This window comes from Nyctibius grandis, chromosome 1, assembly GCF_013368605.1.
Source record: "Nyctibius grandis isolate bNycGra1 chromosome 1, bNycGra1.pri, whole genome shotgun sequence".
Classification (NCBI taxonomy): Eukaryota; Metazoa; Chordata; class Aves; order Nyctibiiformes; family Nyctibiidae; genus Nyctibius; species Nyctibius grandis.
The window spans coordinates 68847172-68866786 of NC_090658.1; the positions used below are offsets into that span (position 1 = coordinate 68847172).

The window sequence follows — 19615 nt, forward strand, 5'->3', positions numbered from 1 at the left end:
ATTTCTGAGTATTACTGTTGCAAATCACACTTACTATTTATGGCTTGCTTTCCTAAATGCAAAAAATGCAATAAACCAAAAGACTCCCTCCCCTCTTCCCCTCAAAAAACCCAACAAACCGAAACAAACAAAACAAAAAACCCCTTACTTCTATTCTTTCCAGGAAACTATATTCATGAGGAGTTACAAAGTATCTGAAAGGGTTTGTAATTATTATTCTTCTGAAAGGGTGTGGTCATATAAATCAAGGGGCACTGCAATCCTCACTTACATTTAGGAATGTGATAGCGGTAAACAGAAACTGAAGTTTCCGTATTTAGGTTTAAGCATTTTGGCCCATGGCACCTACTAATTTTGAGAGAGTGTTTTGAAACCACTAGAGAGATTATTGTCTATCACTATGGGGGATTTCTGACAGTAAAATTAGCACCATGATAAGGGTCTCCTACTAAAATGGTCATCTTAAAAATAAAAATATTACTTGTTTTTAACAAATGTTTATGAAAACACACAGTGGGCTCTCTAAGGCAAAGTACAATTTTTTTCACATCAACATAGCAGGAAGCTTATGGTAAGTTAAACTGTGTTATGAGTGCATCTGAGGGCACCATTTGCAGTTAAGGCAGCCTATAAGCATCACAAGATGTATGAAAGGTTTACAAGAGATACACACACAAATTAACCAACTGGACAGTTGTATGCTCATACAGAACACTGGTTATTTGTATACTCCCAGTGACAGATGTCAAAGTCGAAGAAGAATGCCCTTCAATTTCTGTCAAGCAATTTTACAAACCTGCTTCATGATTTTATCATTACCAATGAATGACTGCCTTACCCATCCAGTATTGCAGATGATTCATTCAGCTGGGCTGCATGGTTCTCAGCTTGCAACACCTTTTCTGGAAGCATCCTGTCATGAATTTCTTGTGATAAATCATCTATTTTATCTTTCAGCTGATCAGACATTGGCTGTATCTTATCTGCAACGCCTTCTACATACTGAAAATGACAAAAGAAAGGCCTTTAAGCAGCTGAATGCAAGCACTCGTTAGCCCTGTGTATATATATTTTCCTTGTGAGGTATTATCCTGTAACTTACTCATGCTTTAAGAGTTCAGGGAAATAATATGGAAAGAATAAAGGAATGGCTGGACTGGAGAGCAGAGGGGAGATAAAACAATATTCCAAGAGCTACATGCCTCTCTTGAGCTTAGTAGAAGTTTTTATTTTACAATTAAGGAACTGCACAGTTTAAAAGCTTATAAACTCTAATTTGAATTTCTTTCCTAAATGTAGATGCATACATAGTCATACTAAATTGTTGTCATGCTCCACAATAATAACTAAGCAATGACAGAAGTTTCACGTTTCAGGACCCTTTGAGTGACTCCAATGTATTTTTGCTTATTAAAGTATCTTAGTAAGAACTACACTTTTTGAAGACCTGCCATTCCTGTTCCAATAAGCCCTCTCAAAGTGTTTCCCCATTTCTCCAGAAGGCATTATTCCATTCATTATAACAATTTTCAATGTAAGATGGAAATATTTCCAGAACCAATGATATTTCAAGATTATTTTTTTTTGTAGTTAAGGCACTGATCTCAAACTCTGTTGATAAAACTTCTAAGGCAGAATTTTCAAAAACATTAAGTAAAATGAGAGTGCAATCCTCTCCTCTCCCTGATCTATCTAGACTTAAAATTGTTGCCACAGGCAACAAATCATTTCTGAAGCTTCCTTCTGATATGCATATACAATTTTTGTGCAGATAAATCTACATCTAGATCACAGAGTCGCAGTGAGATTGTGAATGGGTCTTCTGCACCTGCAATTCTAAAGATAAAGTCAGTACCACAATCACAATACCATATTAATAAAATAAGGCAGAGTCCATGAAAAATTATGAGCTAGCTCTTTATGTAATCCAATGAATCATTTAAATCTCTAAGTTAATAATTTTTTATATACCAGATTAGCTTTTCTGCCATACAGCAATGGAAAAATGATTTATTCCAATTCAAATATTCCAACATTGATAAATAAAAAGAAAAATCAGGTGTTACTTTAATTATCAATTTTGCTTCCATAATGATGCTTCATTGTACTAATTCTCAGACAAGAATGATAAAACACTCACCTCTACAGCTAAGCTGATTTTATTTGCAAGTTTGTTGGCTTCATTAAGGACATCATTCCCTTCCTGTAGGCTCTTCTCAACATCTTGTCTGCCATCTTCTACAGCTTGCTTCTTTTTCTATAGGATGTGTTCATACAAAGGAAAACATTTGTTTACTACAGCGGGGATGCCAGTTCAAATACCAGCATCACAATACAAGACTGCATTTTGTCACCATGCCACAATGCCACTTCTGGAATTCTCTGAGCTTTCAGAGCAAAGACAGTGACAACAATAAAGCACATATAATGTAAGATATCTTTTTCTTCTCCTCCTGTCCCCAGCTTTGTATCCCCCTCCCACACAGTAGGTTTTTTGTTGCTGTACAACAGAGCTAGTTACTACAGAGACTGTAGTACTATTGCAAAATGAATCAGAAAGAAGTTAGAAATCCCATTCTGTACCCAGATGTGCAAGTTCCTCATTTTGACAATTACCTTCTCTGGCTATGAAGGCAAAATTTATCAAGATATTCTGCTGCTTTCCTATTCATGCCCACTGTTGTTTCACTAACTACTGAATGTAAAATAAAAGATGATGGTTTGGAGCAACCTTAGGATTCTTGATTTTCCAATTAGTAAAAATACTGCATATTTTGTAGTAAAGATGGACTTCTGAATAAGGAACTGGAAATTTCCTGTGCAAGATCGATTGAGTATCACAGATAGTTTGATAGGAGACCATGGCATTCCAATGGTAAGAGTACTGTGATGGCGCCTTGGTCAAAACAGGGTCAAAATAAAGCAAAACAACTCCTCAAAACAACCAGGTGGCCAGGACTGTTGGAAAGGATGCCTTCAGGCACTCTGATACTGTGATGCAGAGAATACTTTAAAAACTGAGATAGCAGGTAATTTCTCCAACCTTTATCCATCCACCTTTGAGAAGAAAATGAACAGAACAGAGATCACCTAACTTCTTTACAGCACTGTATTTCCTTAATTCAATCAAGCCCACAAATCTCTGCTGAGAACTGAGGTCTTGGAACTCTAACCTCATTATTGTACATGAGGCAAAAGCTCATCGAGATACAAACAGAGTTGAAATATTTATCTTCATTAGGTTGACTCTGCTCTTTATGTCTTGGTTAAACGCTTGTTAATGTACAGTATAATATGCTCTTTAAGTCTCTGCAATTTAAATTACATCACAAGCAGACCCTTCTGCTACGAGGGAGATAATTTATAGCAGCTACTAACTACAGAGGACAGAGTTTGATTTATTACTCTGTAATATCCACATACCCCCTTCAGTCTTCTTCCCAGGGGTTAGAGAGGGAGATGAAAGTGGACATTTTCTAGGAGCAAATGTATGGCAGCAAAGATTTTAACTGAACTCCCATTTAAATCTTGAGCACAGGATTTGAATTTTACATGACTATTTATACTGGGATGAATTTAATCTCCCCCAGAATAAGAAATCCAATGCACCCTCCACTCAGTATTTAAAAGCAGATGATACTATTTTGATAAAGCTGTAGAATAATTCTACTTTTAAAAGCCAATGCATTTCCTCATTCTGAGGAACACGCTTCCTTTTAATTACATTAGATATAGTTTCATTTTAATAATATTTTTTTGTTTGCTTATATTTTTGTTTCAAGATTTAATCATGCAAAGTTTCAAACTTTGATCAGATTCCAAGTAATCAAGGACACGACTTGTCAGCACTCACCTCCACCACGGTCATATTTTTTTGGTTGACTGCAGATAAATGATCAGACTCCCTAATTTTATTCGTAGCTTCTCTTAGCAGATCTCGAGCATCATCAACTTTGGTGTGGTAGTCTGCTAGCATGTCACGGATCTCATTTTTGAGATCCTCATTTTTCTCACTGGGCTCACCAAATAATTTCTTCACCTTGTCCAAAAGATCTTCAGCATTCCTGCAATACATCACCACCCATGAAGGCACTGAGTTCATATTCCCTACACCAAATAATCTGAATATTCTTAATAATATACAAATGAAATACACTTCTAAATTAAATCTCAAAGTAACTTTCAAGAGAACACATGCTTAATAAAGTGAAACTACAGTTGTTCTTAAGCCCTTTCTTAAAGAGGTTTTTAAATGCCATGAAGGTCCTGCTTACGAAGTAGAAAACATTCAAATATTCTCTATTGAACACTGTTTTGTCATTTTTTTTTTCTTGGTAAGTTGCCATTCTTGAGATCTGACTAGTAAAGAGAGGTTTTCTGAAACTTTTCAATTTGTCAAAAAGATTTCCTTCATTCACATTAATGTGACACGTGACACAAAGTGGTTTCCTACCTTGAACTGAGTGGGATACATAGATATGCCTAATTTCAAGCTGTCTTGGAGCAGACAAACTGCTTTAGACAGTAAAAAATCATAAATACTTTAATGTGAAATAAACAACCCCCAAGATCCTTGGATTTATGACTTCCAGTAGCCAAAGAATTTTCCTTATCTAAAATAAATTCTGGGATATTTTTAACGAGCTTTGGCAACACAAAAACAGAAAGTTCACAAGTTCCTGTTTTTGGCAGGGGATGCAATATTTCTTGATCATCACAGAGCTGCTGCACCCAGTTTTAAAGGACTGGAGTACTGGAGTCTTTATCCTCTGTCATTTCTTTGCCTCATGATACCAGGCTATTGAATCAGTTTCATCTAATTCAACACTACTGCGTTAATGCAATGATATGACAAGGATAGAAAAAAAAAGACAAAAAAAAAAAAGAGGCACTTCCAAAATGATGCTTTAGAGATAAAGAAAAATCCTAAGTAAACAAGAATCTGTAGGATAGATAATACCTACAGAAGAAATCTATTGCACTTCCACCTAGAACAGATTAAGTTTTTCTTCCTGTCTCGTTATGGCAAAGTGTCTGATGAAGCTCTGTGGAAAACAAGAACTGTATTTCCTGAAAAACACTGCAGTTCGGCCTGCCTATGGTCAGTTCCATCAGAAACCTAAAAATAAACACATAAATAAATGCACACACACAAAATATCTGAGAGGTGGAAAGATATGCTGCCACTGGGCATAATTTAGATGAAGGATCTGAACTGGTGCCAAGGAAAGACAAATTGTTACCCTAGCTCTGGGATTTTCTGAGATGGATTTTTTTTCCCTATCTGCCCTGCCTTTGGTTTTGATGAAAAAAATTATTCATGTTGTAAATTTGCAACTTCTGAGGACAAAATGTTTAACTAAAAATTAAATCCCAGTATTGACACCCTGTCACAGAAGTGTAGAAATGAATTCAGAATTTCTCCCATACCTCTTCCACATTTCTTGAAATACTATCTTGTACATTTAAGCTGTGCTACTTTCACTGGATACCTTCCTAGAAAAAGAATAAAACTGTACAAAATGCTTGAAGTGTTAAAAGAAACAATCACAGGTCTGGCCTAACACCTGGAATGCTGTATGGTCTGGATCCTCAAAATGAGTACAAGGGAGTAATAGAAAGATTAGAAACTGATGACAAAATGATTAAAAAAAAAAGACTATATATATGAGAGTCTAAACATGTTAGAATTGTCCTATCTGGAGAAGAAATGAGGACTATAACATCATGAGTAGCACAGATAAGGTGATCAACTGTCCAATGTCTCTCCAAACACAAAAATGAAAATATGAGGAAACAAGGTCAAAACACAGGAGGCATCTCTTCAAACACTGTGGCTGAGTTATACAATTGTCCTGGTTTCACTGGGATTTTGTTTCAGTTTGTGGCCAGCCATGGTGATCAAGGCCCTTAGCAGTTAAATCTGGGGCAGCTGATCCAGGCTGGCCCACAGGTGTATTCTATAGCATTGATATAAAGCTCACTATAAAGGGAGGGCTTGGGGGTTTTGCTTGCCTCTCTTTTTCTCATTCCCAATAATTGGTATTCCTGGAACAACCTGCTGCAACTCTGTAGCTAAGTATTATTTTGTGTGTTCTGTGTTATTGTTGATATTGGTTTCTTTATTTTATTAAATCTGTTTAACTTTAAACCCATGAGTCTCCCTCCTTTTCTCAATTCCTTTCCTCGGTGGGGGAAGGGACATTGGTTGAGAGAGCAACTGCTATTGTTTAGCCCTGGGTGCGGGCTAAAGGAAGACAGCAATTCATTCTTATAGGAAACAGGATGATAGAAGTTCACAGTGGCTCAAAAGCCATCAGGCAAATTTATGGAAGAAAAAGTCACAAAAAAAAAAAAAGCTATTCAGCATACTAAATAGAAAGATGGAATTCCAGCTCACAGCATCCCTTGACAGTAACTCAATGGCATCCGAGAAAATGTGTAGGAACGTTATAAAATATTGAAAGATTTATTTCATAAGTATGAAAATCAGGGTGGTTTAGGACAGAAACTGGTGTATTTTTAACATACTCTTTTTAGAGAGAAATTATTGACTAATGTGCCATTTCAGTACACTAAGGCAATCAGAATACAGACTTGATTTGAAAAGTTTGAAGGAAAATAAATGAGGGGAAAAAGCTGCACATGTAAAAGAAGTTTTGCCATCTATGAAAGCAAGAAGACTTTACTTAATTAGTCTACATTTAACTTTTGAGAATTCACTGAAAACATACGAGAGGTAAGAAGAATCCACTGATTCTTGTCATTCTGTACTTGAATGAAATCCTGAAAGCAGAATACAGTCACTGCCAAAAGACACCTCACCAAAAAGTAAACATGATTAACTACTTCAAAGTGATCATGAGACTTGCAGAGCTATTCAAAAGTAAATATTTCTAAATCAGTCTGTAAGAATACATGTGAGCATAGTGATCTACACACATGTGCACATACACACTGTTTTAAGTTAGATTAATTTTTCTTCATCATTTTTCCTTGCAGATCGTATCCTATTCACTATCTTACTACACTATTTAAGCAGTTCTAAGATATTTTTCTTTAAGAGGCAGTACTTTAGAATATAGTTTCAGAGAACTTTATCTAGGGACCTTTCCTCCCCACCCTGTAATCCTCAGTGACTAATTTTCCTTCTGAGTTCACTGCCAAAATTTCTTAGATCTCAGTGACTGCCTATAAAGAGGTAATCCTATCCTTAAGATAAACCATACAACTTTGCTTGAAAACAGTGAGTATATTAATGTATTTCTTAGTATAAAACGTATTCCTTTATCAGGAAGCAAAAATACTCACTTTGCACATTTCAGGAAGAATGATAAGAGGGAGAGAAGTTCTTTCCCTCAAAAAAGCCCTGCTGCATTTCCTACTCTAGCTATTGGGCTAGAGTAAGAAATTATTTCATGCTAGTCTGACAGTTTCATGTGGGCTGTAGCATTTGAGGACTAAGAACACCTTGTTTGAAAGGCCTCCCCCCAGTCTGCCCTAAAATTGCAGGTAGCACTTTCAAAGGTTTGGCTAAGTTTTTCTCATCTCTACTTTTCCCTGGTTTATTTCTATGTGTGAGTGGAGAAGGGATAGAAGAGGCTCAGTGGAATCAGAAGAAAAAGCAATTAAACATTGCTGAAAAAGAAGTTTGCAATATATCCTTTCTCAAGAGATCAGAATTATGGGAAGAAATACTGTACTGGTAGGATTTTCAGAAATGATCTGGTTTATAAAGTCTAAGATAGGAAGTGCAAATCTGATTCTACACTGCTTGGAATTCTTAGCTAATCTTTTATTCTATTTACATCTCCTTACAGTATGCACACACCTGATAACTGACATTTTCAGGCCTGAACAGCTCTATCCCAGACAGTTTTCTGAGCCATCACAGCTTCAATGGACCACATAGCTGCTCAGTTGGATTACCTGCTAGATGTTTGCTCTGGTGAAGTGCTAAGCAAAGCCTAGCTCTAGCAATATGCCTGGTCTGACTGATACAGAACTAACGGACTAACAGAATTTTAATTTCAAGCCAAGTATTTTTCTGGATCAGGTAAGTTTTCATCATTTTGCAAAATGCTTTATAAAGAGCTGCCAATATAATCATATATACATATATAGTTTTTATCTTTACAGATAGCTAAATAACCAAACCCTGGGCTTCTGAACTGTGCCACAGAGTTGGAATATTCTGATCTATGCTATTTTATATATGGCAAAATACATTCTTTTGAATGTCTATGCTACCGGACAAACTGCAGATAGATAATATTTTTATTAGACCAATTAGTTTTCCAGGAAAAAAAAAAACAAAACACAAGCTTCTAGACAAACTTTTTAGTACAAAAGCCATTCACCAGGTCTGAAGCAGAAGCTAAAAAAAAACCCAGAAAAATTGCTTATAATTTGATTAGAAATGTTGATGGTACCTGTGGAGCAGAGAAGTAATTTCCTAGGGATTGCTTTCCACATACGTAAGCATTTCCAAAAATGCAAATGCTACGTTAACAGATATGAAGTATTAGACTTTGCTTTCCTTCACATTTCTGTAAGCCTCAGCTTGAAAACTTGGTTGGAAAAGATGACAACCACATTTACAAGAGTCAGATATTATCACTGGGAGGTTGAAGACTGAGGTCCCTCTACTCACTTTAACTCATCTTGAGCTATTCTTTCTTGTGTATTCAGCGCTCTCCTTCTCAACTCTGCGATCATTCTGTCAGCTTCACTCTGCAGTTCTGGAAGACTCTTCTCCAAGGTCTCGTCTTGGGTTCTGAGTGTCTCGTTCAGTTTCACAGCATCTTCCTTTGCAGCTGCCGGGGGCCAAAAATATTTATGTAGGGAGTTGGTAAATAAAAACGACAGAGAGGCTTTAAGCACCTGCCCATCAACTCTCTCAGCAAGTGGAATACAACTGGCACTGGTTATTGCCACTGTGAAATATAAAGGATGGTTAAACCAAAGATCAGTAACAAATGAGAAAAATGTTATATGTTTCATCAAACCTTTTATTATAGCTCACTTTTAAGCACAATAATTAATGTGAAGAAGTCTTTATATCCAGTGTAAGAAATATATCGCTCCCCTCCTCCCCGTGAAAGAAAGAACTTGCACTGAACCTTCGAAATAGCAGAAGATAATGTGGTATATTTGCTCATAGAATTAAGGGGCAGGCAGTACAAGCAATGAAAATTAAAGTACTTTTGGAGAACTTCAAAATAAGTAATTTTTAGCATTTAGACTTAACAGTGCTAGGAAGAATAAATGATTAGGAAACTTCAGAAAAAGGAGAAAGAAGAGGAGTGAAAGACACCCACAGATGCCTAAACCCACTCATGTGTTTAGAAGCAGATATCCAGAAATGGAAAAGAAGGGTATGAAGGTTGGAATACATGATGGTACACTGTAAATTTATTATGTGTTTGGAATTCCTAACTGATAAACCTGTACGCGTGGTATCATATCATCACAACATACTAGAATACACACCTTCAGAAGCAACTAGGTCATTTACGACAATCAGTTCCATCTTTAATTTTAAAAAGTACTGCTGCCTTTCCAGTGGCACAGGGCTCCCAAGTAACAGATTTCTCCAAAGTAACAGAGTTCCTGGTCACATGGGTACTTCTGAATATTTTAAATTAAGTCTTTAATTGAAGAAATGAAAATCTGTCTTCCAAAATTCAAATAAATGACTATTTCATTGTGTAGGTTTAGAGCAAATTGTGAAGAAAATTCTAATCCAATGATGTCTTCAATTTGCTGATGAGAATGAGATTTGGATCTTTAGTCAAGAGTAGTTATCTGTGAGGTAGCGAGGACTGGAAAAAGATGACACTTTGCTTAAATGGATCATGGATTGCTTCTGTGCATTATGTTATATATTATTACTAAGTTGCCTCAGGCCAGGAATAGGCTTGTATTATTTTTTTTTTTTTAAATCTGGAATAAATAAAGCAATTCAACCTCCATGAATATTTACCTTAAAAGAGAAAATGGATATGTTATCTCAGCTTTTATTAGGTTCAGGAAAACTTATACCTAGCTTTACCTTTCTCTTCCATCCTCCTCTTCTCATAACAATCTTTACTTTCTACTCTTCACAGAATCACAGAATGGCTAGAGTTGGAAGGGACCTCTGGAGATCATCTAGTCCAACACCCTGCCAAAGCAGGTTGCCCTAGAGCATGTTGCGCAGGGACGTGTCCAGGTGGGTTTTGAATTATCTCCAGAGAAGGAGACTCCACAACCTCCCTGGGCATCCTGTTCCAGTGCTCTGTCACCCTCAAAGTAAAGAAGTTCCTCCTCATATTTAGATGGAATTTCCCGTGTTTCGGTTTATCCCATTGCCCCTTGTCCTGTCACTGGGCACCACTGAGAAGAGTCTGGCCCCATCCTCTTGACACCCGCCGCTAAGGTATTTGTAAGCATTGATAAGATATCCCCTCAGTCTTCTCTTCTCCAGGCTAAACAGACTCAGCTCCCTCAGCCTCTCATCGTAAGAGAGATGCTCCAGTCCTCTAATCATCTTTGTAGCCCTCCACTGGACTCTCTCCAGTAGTTCCTTATTTTTCTTGAACTGTGGGGCCCAGAACTGGACACAGTACTCCAGATGTGGCCTCACTAGGGCAGTGTAGAGGGGGAGGATAACTTCCCTTCACCTGCTGGCCACACTTCCTAATGCACCCCAGGATACCATTGGCCTTCTTGGCCACAAGGGCACATTGCTGGGTCATGGTGAACTTGTTGCCCCCAGAACTCTCAGGTCCTCCTCTGCAGAGCTGCTTTCCAGCAGGTCAACCCCCAACCTGTACTGGTGCATGGGGTTATTCCTCCCTAGGTGCAGGACCCTAAACTTGCCTTTGTTGAATTTCATGAGGTTCCTCTTCACCCAGCTCTCCAGCCTGTCCAGGTTTCGCTGAATGGCAGCACAGCCTTCTGGTGTATCGGCCACTCCTCCCAGTTTTGTGTCATCAACAAACTTGCTGAGGGTACAGTCTGTTCCATGATCATTGATGAATAAGTTAAACAGGACTGGACCCAGTACTGACCCCTGGTGAACACTGCTAGCTACAGGCCTCCAACTAGTCTGAGCCCTGCTGATCACAACTCTCTGAGCTCTGCCATTCAGTCAGTTCTCTATCCACCTCACTGTCCACTCATCTAATCCAGCTCTTCCTGAGCTTTCCTATGAGGACGTTGTGGGAGATGGTGTCAAAAGCCTTGCTGAAGTCAAGGTAGACAACATCCACTGCTCTCCCCTCATCTGCCCAGCTGGTCATGTCCTCACAGAAGGCCATCAGATTGGTCAAGCATGATTTCCCCTTGGTGAATCCATGTTGAGGCATCTGTCAGATCTATAATCATGTACTTCTGAGCACTGCCATTCTCAAGAATTACCTTCAGTCAATGGAAAGAAATAGATCCTTTCATGGCATTTCATCCTGAAGTTGTTGCCTACCAGCAACAAGTACTAGGGAGCTCAGGGTCACAGTTACAGGCCTGCACTCCTAGAGATCCAAAGTACTATGAAATCTGTATTCTAGGGATGGGGGACAAGGAATGGGCATAAAAAATACCTTTAAACTGGTTGGTCATCTCAATCAGAACATCATGAGTAGACATGAAGTCTTTAAGGAACAATCTAGTAATGTCTCATAGGTGAAAAAGAGCAGAAACAAAGAAGGTATAGGGTCAATATGCAGTTAAAATGCCATCAAATTTTAAAATAACCTAGGAAGGGTTCCAACATATGGTGAAAGTTTGTCCTCAGTTTTTGAAAGATTGTGATCTTGAACAGGAGGACAATTGAGGATGGCAATCACAAGTGAGGATATAGAAATTATCACAACCAGAGGAAGAACGTTTTGTAGAACTCAAGCTGGAATGGCCAGAGAACCGCCATTCTAGAAAGTCGAAAGATCTGCTGCATGACATTGCAAATCCAGGAAGAAGACCATTTGATTGAGAACAAGCAAATGTAGTGCCTGTTTTGAAGAAATGCGAATTCCACTAAGGCCTGAGGACTTGCTTTGGAAGTAAGTGGAAAACAGGATGTGCAATAAATGAATGTGTATTTATTTTTTTTCCCCTAAAAGTAGCACATCAGACTATATGGTTTAATAGCAAATCCAGTTGAATATTTTCATTAATGATCCAGGGGCGGGTGGAGGAAGTCTACTGATAAAACATGCTTACAAGGAAAAGTTGTAAGACAGTCTTAGTAAAGACAGATTGGAATACTATGCAGAAAGAACTGGGTGACCTTCAAAACTGAAGTAATCGGACCAGAACGAGATTCAATAGTAGAAAATATAAGGTTGTGAACTAAATAACAACAGAAATTTCAGCTGTAAAATATGACTTTGTCAGTTAGATATAAGGTATGAATAAGAAGAACATAGCTATATTATGAATCTCCAATGGCACCCAGCTGTGAAAAAAGCCAATGCTATCCCAGAGTGTATTAGGAGAGCTGAAATAGGCAGGTTTTACTGCTACTGAAATGCAAGACACTGAAGCAACCTCATTTCAATGCTTGTTACCTGTGCTCAGGAAACATGAACCTAATTTTGAACAGAGGAAGGGAAATGATATGAAGGTGAGCAGGAGATTTGGGAGAATATGCTTTAAGGTGTTTTAGTCTAGGAAAAAAAGGGCCTAAGGGGAATATGATTCCTCTCTACGAACATAGTAGTTGGGGGTGGGGGAAGGAGAAGAAGCACTAGGGAGAGGAAAAAACCTATTTGAACTGAAGAACAATGTTGGCAAAAGAACCCATGATGATAAATTAAACATGAATATTTTTAGCTAGAAATGAGAAGGTTTGTAGTTATGAAGAGTTCTGAAACTGCCTCCTACTCAGATTGTACGTATTTGTGGGAACTACTTTGAAGATGAGGGCTAGAAAGTTTATGATAGCAAGGGAGTGGATGCAGCAACCCAGCAGGTATCTTTCAGTCCTGTGCTCCTATATTTCATCTGTTCTTAAAATGTTAACTTGCCCACTAGGCAAATACATTGATTTTAAAGTCTTTGTCTACTTTAAGATGCCACATAAATTTATTTTACCCCCTCAGTGTTTGCTAACTCTGTACTTCCTATTGCTAAACCTGCTTGAGGAAACTTTTGTTTGGGTTGCAAACACCAGGCATAAACTTTGTGGAGAAAAAAATTGGTTTAGCCCTTGTTATCCCAAATTCATCTTGAAATATGAAGAACCTGGTCTTTTGTTTAAAAAACTTCTTGAAAACTTGCTTACTTTTTCTTGTTGCTTTTCCCATATTTATTTCATGTCAAAGTTGCACGTCCTAAAGATATCCTAAATTGCTGATCAGTTCAGCTACAGGGCATGTACTGCGATGTGTTACATGAAAGGCAACATAAAACGTATTTTTATAGTACTTGGACGAAAGTGGAAGCTTTCCCTTTCAATGAAATGGGTCTTCAGAAGCATAACTACTAAAACCAGTACTGCAGTGGTAGTTTTGAAGAAGAAAGAACAGACCAGTATTTTTCAAGTAAAAAACCTGCCTGTGATTGCCAATAATTTTCATATTTTTCAGTCGTTATCTTATTAAATAGCTTCATGCAATATATAGGTCTTGCTTCTCGAAGCCATCTACAATACTTTTGCTTATAAGTCTTTACTGCATATGTAAGTGCAGTGAATCAGCTTGTGGAAGAAAGAGTTGGCTTTATGCAACTACTTAGGTAGGATTAGGAGTCACTTGCAAATTCCAAGCAGCAGATGTTTATTAACAGCAAGTGGTAATGTATTTTTTAAGTCATTTTGGGGAATTAAGATGAAGTGTTAATGTACCAAGTGCTAAAATTACATCAAGCTTGTTTACCAATAGATGTTTTTAACTGCTTTGAAAATAAAAAAAAAGCTAAGCCTTTTTAGTTACTTCATCATAATAGCTTTTCTTCAAATAACTGCAAAAATCCTGAAGGAACATACTCAATATTCTGCTAGTCTCTGTTCATAATTACCAATGCATTAACTGTTTATATAAACTGCATCTGTAGGTTGCAAAAAGTCTGAAGATAGTTGACCGTAGTTTCTTCACTCAACATTTAAAGCACATGACATTTCTCAGTGAATAAACTCTTCCTCACTGTCTCTCACACCCTCCACGATCCTTCAGTTTTCTTAAGAAACAATTGGCATATTTTTCTTTTTCCAATACCTTCAGAAGCTTGGAGAATGCCTTTGACGAACTGTCCAAGAGATTTCGCTCTGTCATTAGTCCTCTCAGCATCCTGCCTGGTTTGCTCACCATCTGCTGTCACCTTGGTAGCCTAGTGAGCCAAATTCAGGAAAAGTATAATTAATAAACAGGACAAGGCTGCACTATGCGATATTGCTACTGGCTGAATCTATGTACAAAACTTTCCTTAGGCAAAAGGCAATCAATGAATTATTGATCAAATGCATGTGAAACGACATGCTCTGTTCAAGTACACAATTAAATTTTATTACCTTTTCCTTTAAATGGAAATTGGAAGGCTTTATTTTAGGTTCTTAGAAAACCTAGTTGTGTGCAACAGCACACAAAGGGAGACAGGCTGAAATTATTCACTGAATTTGCTTAAAGAAACTTTGTTTGGAACCTTTTAATAGATTCTTCAGGGAATACTTTCCTTAGTTTCACAATTGTGCACTTTTTGATTGACAAAGTGCAGCAGATATCATGACCTCTTTGCTTCCTCCCCAGAGGCATTCTCAAAGAGACAGTTCATGCCAACAAGCAAGAAGAATTTTAAATCAATACATAATTAAACCAATAAAGAGAGAGAAAAAAAAAAGTTGTTTTTTTCAGCTCTAACGCTTGAAATTGTTTGTTTATAACATACTGGTGTGCTCAGTAAAATTTTAGCTTTGTGTAACTAAATGCTTTATAATTTTATTGAATCACAGCAGCAGTAGCAGGATGAAGACAGACGTCTGCTGCAGACCTGAAAAATACGCTACGGAAAGGAATCATCTTAAGACATTCTGCTTAGCTCTCAAGGTCCCTGTTTACAAAATGGATACATTTTTATTACAGACAAGCTGACCATTTCAAGCAACAAAGCTTGTCAAACTGTATTGTAAAGCAAAAACACCCCATTTTTTTTTTCTTTGGGGATTGCATTCCCAAGAAATGTCTCGAAGCAGGGCATGATGATCTTTCCCGTCTCTGGGAAATGGCTAGAAGGTCAATAATTCAAAATGAGCGTAGGTCTCCTCTGACTTGAGCTGTATAAACTGTCTCCTCAGTTACAAAAAAAAACCCCACATTTCAATAATAGTCAAAGAGAAATAGTATCATTTTAATACATTTATTTTTGCCTGATTAGCTTCTAGATGGAAGCCCTCAAGATACATCAGGACAGCTAGGTTTCTGAAATGAAATCTCCAGCATTATCACACCACTTACAGTTTTGGTCTACTTCAGAGTAGTTACTCTGAAAGTAATTTATATGAAAATGTTTCAGGTAAATAGAATTACGCAGGAAGAATTAAGAACCCACATTGACTGGAGGGAGTTGGTTCTATTTCATCCCTATATCAGTACAAGAACACAGCTTTTCACATTTATACAGCTTTAATCATGCTATTGGTTACTTCCTCTAAGATTTACAAAACCCCTTTACCTGCCTGGATACAAAACTAAAATCTTGTCACAGTGAGCTCTAAGAGGCAATTGGGATAGGAAGAAGGCAAAAATACAGACAGTCTTGATGGACCACTGCTCTAACCCAGCTTGGCATTTCTGCTATCATTTCATTCTTCTTGTAATTGAGAACTACCTTATTATTTAGCATGAAATCCTCCACAATCAGCCTTTTATTCTTTAGGTTTTATTTGCTTGGAATTTTCACATTCACTTTTATTATATTCTATAATATTTCTAAAAAGTCCTTTACTAGAAATGGTGTTTTATAACTTACATATACTTTTCTTAGTTTTGATTACTTTTTCCGCATTCGTGTTAATTCCAACTGGCCACTTTAACCTTTCAATATTTATGACTGAATGGCATGTACTACATTTTTGTGCACATTAATCTGTCATCGAACAGTTTTCATTTCCTTTCGGTGACAGTTTTCTTTAGTACTTAAATCCCATTCAGCTCCACTGATGGCTTTCTGTATTTTGCCATAATTTGCTTTGCTGAAAAATAACCTTTTGCTTTGTTATCTGGTCTAGCTTTAACTCCATAAACCAAATGAAATGGCAAACATCCTTCACACTGTACCTAGCCATTCTATGGCTAATTAAGTGTTTCCATTTGTTAATAAGGTTCTACTCATTTTTTTATATATTCAGTTTACTACAGTTCACCATTTTTATAAGGTCAGTGTTCAGCATCTCCTAACGGTTTAAACAGGCACAACAAACTCTTTCTGGGAGAGCAATAAGGGTCAGATATAGACTGGACCCAGAGCAAGGGTTTGCAATGAATCTTCAAGAAGTCCGGACACAAATAAGACTTTCTGGCATAAAGGAGATCCCTACCATGGTGTGCTGGTTTTGGCTGGGATAGAGTTAATTTTCTTCATAGTAGCTGACGTGGGGCTGCATTTTGGATTTGTGCTGAAAATAGTGTTGGTAACACAGAGATGTTTTCGTTACTGCTGAGCAGTGCTTACACAGTCGAGGCCTTTTCTTCTTCTCACACCACCCCACCAGTGAGTAGGCTGGTGGTACACAAGAAGCTGGGAGGGGACACAGCTGGACAGCTGAGCCCAACCGACCAAAGGGATACCCCATGCCGTATGACATCATGCTCAGCATATAAAGCTCGGGAAAGAAGAAGGAAGGGGGGACATTTGGAGTGATGGCGTTTGTCTTCCCTAATAACTGTTATGTGTGATGGAGCCCTGCTTGCCTAGAGATGGCTGAACACCTGCCTGCCAAAGGAAAGTAGTGAATGGATTCCTTGTTTTGCTTTGCTTGCATGCGCAGCTTTTGCCTTACCTATTAAGCTGTCTTGATCTCAGCCCACGAGTTTTCTCACTTTTGCCCTTTTGATTATCTCCCCCATCCCAGTGGGGCTGGTGGGGGGGGGGCGAGGAGGCAGGCAGAGTCAGCAAGCGGCTGTGTGGGACTTAGTTGCTGGCTGGGGTTAAACCCCTATGCATGGAAATCTAGTAAAGAAAGTATCTGAGATGAGTGAACCTGCTTTGGTGATGTTCATAGCTTGTACTTAGTGATGAAGGTTCCATGGAAGGCCTTGTCCCAATCTGAAGGCTGTCAGCCACTTAGCAACTCGGACTATTAGCGAGCATTAGCAATTACACACACATTTCTGTTTTGGTTTTGTTTGTGTGTTTGGTCTGAGGTCTTAATCAAGCCGTAAGAAACTCCTCTGGATGGCATCTGGAGGGGAGCCCTACAGGAACTTCTCCAGCTACTGAGCTGCAGACCACAGAACGAGGAGTAAACACAGACCTCACTGTACAGATGGAAATTCTTGTCTCTCCTTCCAAATGCTTCCAACTATTGCAAACTAAGTTGCCTTTGCTACTACCAGAACTTTTTGAGCTTGAGAAGTTCAGTGGTATGGGAGAAATGAAAAAGTTTACAAAGTCAAAAGAAGTATTTCAATCAAGAGGAGTGATTCTGATCCCTGTCTTTCTTGAAGGCTCTGAAGGTATCTAATTAGAAGGGAAGAGGGGGTTTTGACTAAAAGTAGTGAAGTGAAAGGAAGTGAAGAGTCTGAGGTCTGACTCTGGTGGTAGATATGGGAATGTGCATGCAAACATGTAAGAATGTAATTAGTGTGAGAAAGATGTGAGGATCTTCCATATGGCGGAGTGAAAGAAGGAAAGAATACAATGGGGAAAAAAAGAAAAAGGAGTGCTGCACTGATGCACGAGATCACTGGGTTGAAAAGAGACCACAAGGAAGCAAAAACCCCAAAAGTTTTGTAGTGACTAAATACTATTGTCTTTTACATTTTATCTTAAAATGGATATATTTTTTTTTCCTGGAAATAGAATCCTCACCAATCCTCATCAACCTTTTTATTCATCACTACTGGTTTCACTTTGAAAATTTAGCGAGCCTGCAAACTAAGTACAGGGAAAAACTTTGCTACGTAGGGTTGTACTGTGCGTGCCAAGTGTTAGCCATTATGTGGTTATCATCAGCTATATCTCATTTGGAAATGAGACGTGAACACACTATATCAGGACTCACTCTTCTTTTTGGGACATTACTCCTATTTATTAACATAGAAAGAGAAGGGTAGGACTCGCCACCTGTTGCCAGTCCCCAAATTAAAAAATCCAGCTGCAATCCAGTTAACAACTCTCTGTAAGGATAACTGGAAATCATAAGGCTACTTACTCATTGCAATCACAGAAAACTGCAGAAAGGGAGGTGGTAATAATCTGGCCACCACACTAAATCCCCTAAGATCACGCTTTCAATATTTTTCCTTCCAAGACTAGTCTACAGAAAGTCAGACTTTGCAACATTATTTTAGGTCATATTCATGGGGGATTAAAATTTATTTAATGGGGGGTGGGGGGGGAGGGCAATTGGAAAAGGATACTAAAAAGAGCAACTATGCAAAGGAAAAAAAAAACCCTTAGCCTAAAACTGAGAAATCTCAATACTAGAAATATAATCCTCTCTGCTTGTAGGGCTGTTGAGTTAAAAATCCACCTAGACTTAAAACTACCATAGTTATTTCTGGCAGAAAAATGAAAGATCAAACAGAAGTGAAAAAACAAGCTTTCTTTACACTCACAATGAGAGTATGTATAGATAGATACCTGTGTATGCATGTGTGTGTGGGTATATAGACACACACATACATGCATACATATGCAAACACACTACAGATGCTTTTTGACCCACTACTCATGATTTCACAGGTTTTTTTCAAAATTGAATATAATCCACACAAACAAACCAGTTTCTCTCAGGATTTCAGTTGTGTAAGCCATGAACAATTTTAAGACAGGATGCTAAAACTACATAGGGTTTAGGTAAATTCTCTCAGGTGTATATTCATCAGTACAGTAATCTATGTCTTTCTAATTCAGCCATTTCAATACAGGGGAGCATAAGTCATGAACATGACTTTTGCTAGTCCTTCATATTAAAATATTTTGGAAAGCTGTATTTTTATTGTGGCTGATCCATTTCCCTATTTTTTTCTCCACTAGGTGGCATAATTTATATTATTTTCTTATCAATGTCTTTTACTGACCAAAATAAGGCCTATATTGAAACAAAACTTTTCTAATAAGAAGAGTAAACAGCACATCGATTGAAATCCAGAGGACTCTCACTAGCCTCATAAATGAAATATAGAACACATATATTTAAATAAACACACATCTTGTGCATATATATGAATTCTCCCTTTAAATATTGTCCCCATTTCAATTACTTCATTCATTGACTCTTAATGAAAACTTGTTATTTGTTAAACCAGCGCTTCCATTGCCTTGGTATAAAATTTGTTTAAAATAAGTGAACCAGGCTAGGCTACCATTTGCTCTGCAGCTCCTGGAGAAACTAGCCAACACAAGAGAGAACCCAAAACAGAAAATGAAACTGCAAAACTTTTCCTATAATGTGCTTGAGATGGTTGGGCAGTAAGTA

At 37.8% G+C, this 19615-nt stretch overlaps 1 protein-coding gene across 1 annotated transcript in view; it reads right to left on the reverse strand.

Annotated features, from left to right (window-relative positions):
• The window catches only part of LAMA2 (laminin subunit alpha 2), a 400132-nt gene that overhangs the window by 73924 nt on the left and 306593 nt on the right, over nt 1-19615 (reverse strand). The window contains 5 exon segments of the mRNA XM_068416012.1: nt 839-1002; nt 2141-2257; nt 3854-4064; nt 8654-8816; nt 14196-14307. Of these exon segments, the coding sequence (XP_068272113.1) occupies nt 839-1002; nt 2141-2257; nt 3854-4064; nt 8654-8816; nt 14196-14307 (767 nt within the window).